The 9,010-nt window shown below is 40.6% G+C and overlaps 1 protein-coding gene across 1 annotated transcript; it reads right to left on the reverse strand.

Annotated features, from left to right (window-relative positions):
- Window positions 1-576: 576 nt before the first annotated feature.
- LOC310869079 (L-rhamnose-binding lectin SML-like) lies at window positions 577-6,217 on the reverse strand. Its single transcript, XM_083779664.1, has 9 exons — window positions 6,179-6,217; window positions 5,149-5,193; window positions 4,866-4,916; window positions 3,733-3,868; window positions 2,688-2,797; window positions 2,540-2,584; window positions 1,947-2,079; window positions 1,109-1,212; window positions 577-745 (listed from the first exon to the last, which is right to left on the reverse strand). Exons 1-9 carry the CDS (start codon window positions 6,207-6,209, stop codon window positions 732-734), a joined length of 669 nt encoding a protein of 222 aa, XP_083635790.1. The 5' UTR covers window positions 6,210-6,217; the 3' UTR covers window positions 577-731.
- Window positions 6,218-9,010: the final 2,793 nt, after the last annotated feature.

Raw genomic sequence — 9,010 nt, forward strand, 5'->3', positions numbered from 1 at the left:
AAACCATCCAATGGTAAAACAAAAAGTTACAAAACCACCCGCCCCATAATAATATCTACTACTAAACATAATATACTGTAACGCCAAAGTAAATTCACATTACTGAACATCACTTCCATGTTGTATACTGCCCGTGACCTTTAAAAGGTGCCCAGCCACCTTAAATAACTATTTTCCTGGAACATAGTAGCATACATGACAGGTAAGTTGTATTATGTATTATATTTTATTTGACCTGTATTGCTATAGCTAGTATGTTGGATTTCAGCTTATGGCCAAACAAATTACAATTGAATTAACTATACAACTATACAAAACTATACAATTTTGATTGAAATATGTATTAAGTTTGCAGAATTACAGTACATTTCAAGCACAAACTCAATACAAAGACTGTTAACTATGAGTGGACGACCCAATAAAGCATTACACTTGTTTACAAGAGGGTCCACCTCACTGGGAGGGAAAAAAGTCAATTTGTTTTAATAGTTCATATGCCATAAGTATACATTATGCAGGGAGTAAGTATAGGGATCCAGTTAGCCAAACAAGATGACCACTAGTTTGTATAATATTCAAAACATGTTCCAAGTTGGATCAATGTTGTTTGATTCCTGCATCTACGTATTGAATAAAGAACTGTTTGCTGAAACTCCATGTTCTTGGGATGGTTTCTAGATCATGCTTGTGCACTTCACTTCGCTTGCACAACATTCCTAATATTGGAACTTTTAGCCCTCCGCATCTGCAGAAAAGAAATTGACAAAATACATTTAGACAGATGTACAGTAGAAAAATACAGTATGTATTGTCACTGTTGATCATCCGTTGACAGCAAATGTCAGTACAATTAAGTACATTAACCCATTTAAAGAGTCTACATTTGGGCTAAACCTATAGTGCAGTTTATGAGGATTTGGTTCTGCATAAGCTGCAGCCTTTATAGTGTAGGTCTATTTTCTGGTATAGACAACCACTGCAATATAGGCTAGGTTGCAATAGGCATACTTGCTCAACGTGCTAACAATATTATGTTGATATATCCCTATGACGTCACCTTTTCCCTAAAACATGTGAAGCAGCTCAGAATAGTGTGGGAGATACTTACACACACATAAGTAAGCCACCTCCATGTACTTGAAAGTGCCAACACAGGGGTCTCCAAACACTGAGTTGCTCACATTGATGGTACATTTATTCTTTCCATTACAGCTGTGGAAGAAGGAAAGGAAAGGCCATGGACGATCAGAAATATGAGCACGTAACCACATTATACTCCTCTGGAGGTGCCCTGAGATGGGGAGGAAGGCAATCACATTTTTCAAGTAAGTATTTTCAAGTTCAAGTAAAGCAAGTAAGTTCAAGTAAAGCAAGCAAATTATCCATGCACTGCAAGCAGCAGTAGTCTGTTTGAGCAATAGTTGAAAGCTAGCACACACTCATTTAATGTTTTATGTGGCATATTATTATTGATAGTGTGTTCCCAGACTAATGCTATTTGTTTGTCTACTTAGTATAATGGAGCATGATTCTATGTTTGTATACAATCCTCTCCAAATACATTTTAGTTTGGGATATTCATTCATGGTTCAAGGTGATTGTGTGTAGCCTACAGATACAAGGTACAGTTACGCATAGTAAACATCTATTTTGTTCGGCTCCTCTGACATTCTAGCAGGATTAAACAGTAAACAAAAAGACACACACACACACACACACACACACACACACACAAACACACACACACACACATTGGCTACATTAAATATCTTCGCTGAAAATAGCACGCAGCGTATTGTGAGCTTGTTGATCTGCTGATATCCTGTTGTCTGGATATGCGAGACAATCAGTTAGCAATATATTGATTGATTACACATTTATATATATTTTTTTCTACACTCCTCAAACTGATATTGATCTGTACTGAAGCAAGTGTGAAGCAACACCTTTCAGCTACTTTGGTAGCCGGACTTGAGCAGTCAACGTTTTGGACTTGAGCCTCGGGGCGTTGGTATGAGCATGTGGTCCGATCACGGCGACCATAATCTGCACCACTCACAGCGATGATCTGCCCTGCATCTGAGAGGAAGAAGGCAAGTACAGAGGGAGATAGTGAGATGTATCATGTAAGGGTGCAACAGTTTGATTTGTAAAAAATAATAATCACTCATTTAATAAAATATATACGATTAATAATCAATCCCTATTTTGGATCATAGATCATCGTGTGTGTGTGTGTGTCCTATTAACCCAGTCCATGGAGTGGACTGGGAACTTTGTTCCTACTGGTGGTCCAGCCTGACACATGCCCACAGACTGGGTGTTTGAGGGGGGTTCGAACTTGCGATGCCTACGCTACTCCTTGTGCTCAATGCTCATGGAATGCTGGGGGACATGACATGCTTGTTGTATCTCCACTGAGGACATATTTGATTTTGTGGATATAATTTGGGTGCACCTGAACTATTTATGTTATTATGCTATTATGCATACTGTTATGTGGACCACACACTGTATAAAAGAAAATGTCATGACTTACCACAATATAGGTTGGCCAAAGAATGCTCACATGCAACAACATGAACTGTAAAAGGATCATGATTTACATAGATTAGACATCACGTTCAGTGATTATTGTGTGAATATTTAGCTATTTCATTAGTGATGCGAGCACCCATGCTACTGACTTGCTGGGAGGCAGGTGTGGGTAGAGTCCAGGTATTTGAAGGTGCCAACGCAGGGGTCAGAAGAACGGAAGGCATTAACGCTCAGTTCACACACTTTCTTACCATTACACCTGGGGATAGAACATATACAGGTTCATACTGTGCATCTGCTGGAATGTAACTCACCGTTAGTACTTTTAATCAAGTCCTTAAGTACAATTTTGAGATACTTTTAATTTACTGGAGTATGCATCTTTTATACTTTACTAAACTAAACACCACTAACCACCACCACAAAGTTCTGTAAAGTTACATTGCGGATTTATGATGGATTATTATAAGTTACTGCGAACAGCACATTAAGGAATTAAAATAAGCCCCAACTTTAGCATTATGATGAACATATTTAATGCATTACTGTCACGGGGCAATTACTAGTCATTACAATTCAAGAAACTAATATGATTGTGAAATGGGCCATTCTGCATAATATTAGTATGCATAAAAGTTTTAATACGGGACTTTAAATTGTACATTGTGGCATTAGGCTATCTTCATAAATGTAATGCACATGATAAGATTGGTACAATTCTTTTCTAATAGGTCTGTGTCTTTTAAGGTGGAGCATTTTTATGCCACCTCCACTGCTACATGTGCTATAGGAGGCCTTGCTATGTTTCACCAGTTTCAATTGAAACAGGCCTCCACCCTCAGGAGGGCCTCTGACTGATCGGCAGGCGTCAGTCAACCCCCCGTCACCATGGCTCTCTCTCTTTCGGAACAGGTGTCAAACAAAAAAATATCTTGGCATGTATATCCTCTTTGCAGACTCACTTAACATAATCAAAGGTGATGGGTGCTAAAAAAAGAGAGAAATCGATTTTGGAAAAAAAATAGCAACAATAACAGCCGCAACTACAAAATAAATAATTGTTAAACAGCAACACAAATGTACCATGAATTAAGTATAGGACTGTCAATAATAGAAACATAAAAAGCACGACTAAGCATTTGAATAAAATGTTTCACCTAATCTCATAATTTTGAAATGATTGGAAATGTGTACCTTTGAGCAAGGACGTCTAAAGTGCCCTTCTGAGAGCATGCTGTGTTAGCAAGCTGGGCAGGAGGTCTGCCCTCACCGCAAGTCTCTCCATCTGCACGTCCATACAATGCTTTTTCTACACTGATCACTCCATTCTCTGTTACACACAAAACAGATCGGGGGGCGGTGGTGTCAGGCAAAGTGAGAAAAAAAACTAAGGGAGACTTTAAAGAAACAATACTTTAGATTATTCTTTGATTCTTTATTGTTTTGATTGTCTTCATTGTTTTAATTATTGTTTTAATTTGGGTGACATTGATGTATCAAATATTGCTTTGCCCTTCGGATTCACTGTAACCTCTTTTTCACTGTCTGTGCTTGCAATAATTTAAGTTTTGTACTTCGACCAACATGCCGTGTACAAACAAGCCCACTCAGTAGAGGGCTTGCACAAAATAATTATCACAATACTGTAATAAAGTACATTTACTTGTACAGTACTTACGTACATACATTTTAGTCCACTATATACATTTCAAAGACAAAATAATATGGTACTTTTGTCTCCAAAAGTACAATATTTACAAGCTCACAACGTTGATCTAAATTTCTAATCCGGCTAGTAAAATACATTTACTGTGTAACAAAAAGCTTTTTGCAACTGTAGGTTGCAGATTACTATGAAAACCTGCAATGCCCGTCTGTCGCTCCGTCACTCACGCTTCCATATACAGTATGGTTGTCAGTCCATCATGCCTCGTGACATCACGCCTCGGTACACGCTCCATACAGTATATGGCTGTCTCCATCTATGATGGAGTGTCACGCCTCGTGACAAGGTTGTCAGTCCGTCCATATGAAGATCACGACAATGTCGATCTGACGTCATCAAACTCTCTACACTCAAGACACTCTATATATGGCCATGAACCATGGCATATAGTAGGGTTTGATGACGGCCCAGGTAGGGCCGGGCCTTAATCTTCGGGCCTGTTGAGAACTCTAGTTTTCGCTGGCTGCCGGGTGCGGCTGCACTATAAGAGAGTGTCTTTATACTGGTAGAAATCATAATAGTCTTTAATTCAGGCCAATCAGAATACTGTTAATATACCGGTAGTATACATTAATTCAGTAAATGATTAATCATACAGTACCACAACTTAGTCTGTGAACGTTGTCTCCATTGTCACAGGTGATGAGTCTTTCTATAAAGAAAGTACACAGATACTGTAAATACAGTATCTTCATTCATATTTTTCCTCTTTCATCACACACACACACACACACACACACACACACACACACACACACACACACACACACACACACACACACACACACACACACACACACACACACACACACACACACACACACACACACACACACACACACACACACACACACACACACACACACACACACAATACTGCATACCTTGCCCGCCTGCATTTGTCACTGTACAGAAAGCGGCTGCCAGAACTGCAAGACAAATGTTGAGTAACAAATGTTACTCAAGAAATATTGTACAAATGTTACTCAAGGTAACGCCTTCCTTTTTTAGATGGTGGCCCTGCTTCAGTTTATATTACCCTTATTGCGATCGGCCTTCAATTGGCATTTAGCAGACAGTTTTAACCAGAGCAACTTACAAAGTGCAAACTACTGAGTAGTGGCATGAACCGTAATCAACAAACAGGGTAAATGGTGAAGTAAATTAATTGCAAAGAAATCAAGTGCTACAAAGAACAAAGTGCTGTAGAATATCAGATAAATCACAACTCTGTCTACAACAAAACCTTTTCATATCAAGAAGGACCTCTCTATTTGACCGTGGACCCCCATCTGAAAATTCTATCACAAATGTTTCTAAAATATCTGATCTACATGCTCACAAACCATCACATCAGGTACTTTTTAAATAGCCGAAGCATAAAATAGATTTTGATGCTACTGTATATAATATTGCTGGGGACCCCCTGGAAGCCTCCCAAAGACCTCTGGGGGTCCCCAGACCCCACTTTGAGAACGGCAGGTCAACATACATAGCTATTGTGGACAAGCAAACTGTACCTCTTAATTTAAATAAACCGACTTATACTGAATATATGACTAGCATCTACCTGTAACAAAATAGGCAACATATAGGCAGTATAAAACCTAGTTCAAACAATAAATATGACCCCCACCCCCTCGCCTCCTCAGAAAACTATAGGGTCAAGATAAAAATCTTTACATTGAAACTATAATAGGATACCAAGTAATCAATGAACCTAGCATCCGTTTAGCAACTAAATTACATCTTAACATTGTGATCAATTAACAAAAACAAGCCTAATAATAAAAACATGAGAACAAATGATCACAGTCTGGTCAGTCACTAGCATCAATATCCAGACCAGAGCATGCCAACTTCATTTAACGCAATAGTATTATATCCAACCAGTCAGTTGTACTGATTACTCACACAGTGAAGTGGTAAATCTAACCGGGAGCATGGCTTCAAAAAGACAGTGAAACAAATACTGACTCAATCTGCCTCCCTCGCTATTTATACAGTGAGTCGGGTCAACTTCTTGTTTTTTTAACCAGGCCTTGCACAATATAGACTGTTATCTGACACACATATATGACCCTGGTTCATTATCAGGATATTATGACTGTTATCAGTCACAGCAGGAGTTTCAGGAAACCTTGTGTCAGTCAGTCCGTCACGCCTCGTGACACACTCCATACAGTATATGAAGATCACAAGACTGACCTCATCAAACTTCATCTAGCATCACCTCATCAAACCCTTAGATCTCCATATATGAACCTCTAGGTCCTTTCCCGGTCTTTGCACAATAGGCTGTAATCTGAACACAATAAGGTGACGCTTCTCAGAGTGCAGGTCTCCACCAGACCAGGTCGCCAATATCAGAGATTAGCTGTTCACAGTGAGAGAGACACAGACAGAAAAAAATCACTTGTGTGAAGTGAGGGGCGCACTAGCTCGGCCACATGACGTCTTATGTTAACACACAATCCCAGTGACTCTGTCACGTCACCTAACTCAAATCCCCGTCGCTCACCCCAGGCAAGCCCCCAGGTCATCGTGACATCACATGACATCAGCCCCCTGGTCACCCCAGGCAAGCCCCCAGGTCATCGTTACATCAGCCCCCTGGTCACCCCAGGCAAGCCCCCAGGTGCCAAGGTCATCGTGACATCACGTATATGGTGCCCAGGTCATTGTGATTTATTGGTCAAAGTTCATCCCATGCCAAAGAGACCGCACTCGCCCAGCAGTCTGATGTCACCCAGGTGGATGTGTGCACACGCCGATCTGCCCCAGCAGAATGTACTGTACTCTGTACATTCAATACATTGCCCCCACTGCCACTCTTAGATCTCCATATATGGAGCTGACCTGTTCTGACATTCCATATCTTGATCTGACCTCATCACATGCACCCTGTACACTCAAGATACGCTCCATATATGGCCAGGGCAAGGTTGCGTCACGGCTTGTGACGTCCTCAGGCGTTAAAATATACCTACTACTGTACCAATCGTAAAAGTACTCAACATGCAGAATGACCCATTTAGTAATCATAATGAGCATTGCGCCCGTCACAGACATGCGCAGAGCAGGTTCAGTCAGGAAACATCACCGCAGTCGCTGCCGGCCATCAAATGGGCCGACTCAGTCTCAGCATCACGCTCTCATCCACATGATTCACTCAGCCAATCACACACTCACTCCATCTTCATACCGGCTACATAAACTGGAAGGTTTGCACTCTTCCTCCTGCTTGCTGCTGCTATATCTGCTGCGCTGCTGCTGTATATAAACCTTGCTGCTCACCCTCCTCCACCCACCCCGCTACCTCCTATCGTTTTGGATCTACTGTTTAGGTACAGGGGATTCGGAGTCCCTATGGCCGGGACTGATGCGCTTGATCTGAGTACGTAAAAAGCAGATTCAATTCATCGCCAAACCATAATAAACATATTGCTTATTTATATTCAATAAATATATCTATTCCATCCATTCTTGAGTTGTCGTGACTGAATTATTTAACTGTGATTTGTAATACATGAATGTTTGAGTAAATATATTTGCCTCTGAGATGTAGTGGAACAAAGTATACAGTATAGAAAAAAGTACAGCACATATTTACTTTTTTCTGCGCTGGTCAAACTAGCCCCTGCCCGTAACTTAAAACAATGTTTGAATCTGAGCTGTAGCTTACAACTTGGGGATTATTTTGTCTCAATGAGCTTTCACTCTGCCTTTGCCCTTAATTGCTCCCCCTGCCTCTTTGAGCCGTGTCCTCTCTGTGGGCATGCGGTTTGACATTCTAGCACAGTACTGTCCGTCAGTGCTTGGCTTTGTCTAATTGCTCACGATGAGAATAATCAATAGGAGGATGCTGCCTCGTGGAGCGCTGCTGAATCCTAGTGAGCTGCACCGCTGTGGTATAGAGGAGGCACCTCTCTAGGCCACCACCCTAGTCATCAAGGAAATTACATGGAGAAATAGAGATTAATGTCCAATTTATGCTCTGTATACTTTACAGAAAGAAAGAAAGAAAGAAAGAAAGAAAGAAAGAAAGAAAGAAAGAAAGAAAGAAAGAAAGAAAGAAAGAAAGAAAGAAAGAAAGAAAGAAAGAAAGAAAGAAAATTTAGCAGTTTTCTGTTCATGTAGGGGGAACAATATATTGTGGTGCCCAATGTAACTGTATATATAAACTGGAACCTTCGCCCTTTAAACATAATACAGTGGTTATTTGAAAATAACGGATATACAAGCTCACAACGTGTCAGCATGCACGCGCCTGTGTGTGTGTTAATTTGGCTGTTCTTAACCCAGGACCGGTATGGTCTAGTAGTTATAGATCTACTCTTTTCGGTTCAAAATGCCATCAGAAGAAGAAAGATGAAACAACACTAGGGGTCTTACAGGCTTATGTCAGTATATTCTGTCTAATTCCCAGCTTTCCTGGGCTAACTTCTACTTCACTGCACAAAGATGTCGCTCAATGAAAATAATAAATTTTTGACTGGAAACACCTGACATGATGCCGTTTCAGTTTTAAATCTATTTTCACGCTTGTGCAAAGACGTAATCATTAATTACACACGTGATTGATGCACATCTCTTCTGACCACTTTCTCTCTGAAGTGCATCTCCACTCCGCTCCCAGCACTGTGGCTACCAGATAGTCCTTCAGAGAGATTAGGTGTCCAGGGAGACTTGTTGACATAGCCTTCTCCATGGATGACTCAGCTTGTCAGGCCTTTATTAGTTTCT

The sequence above is a fragment of the Protomyctophum parallelum genome, assembly GCF_964188405.1.
Source record: "Protomyctophum parallelum genome assembly, chromosome: 13".
Taxonomy (NCBI): domain Eukaryota; kingdom Metazoa; phylum Chordata; class Actinopteri; order Myctophiformes; family Myctophidae; genus Protomyctophum; species Protomyctophum parallelum.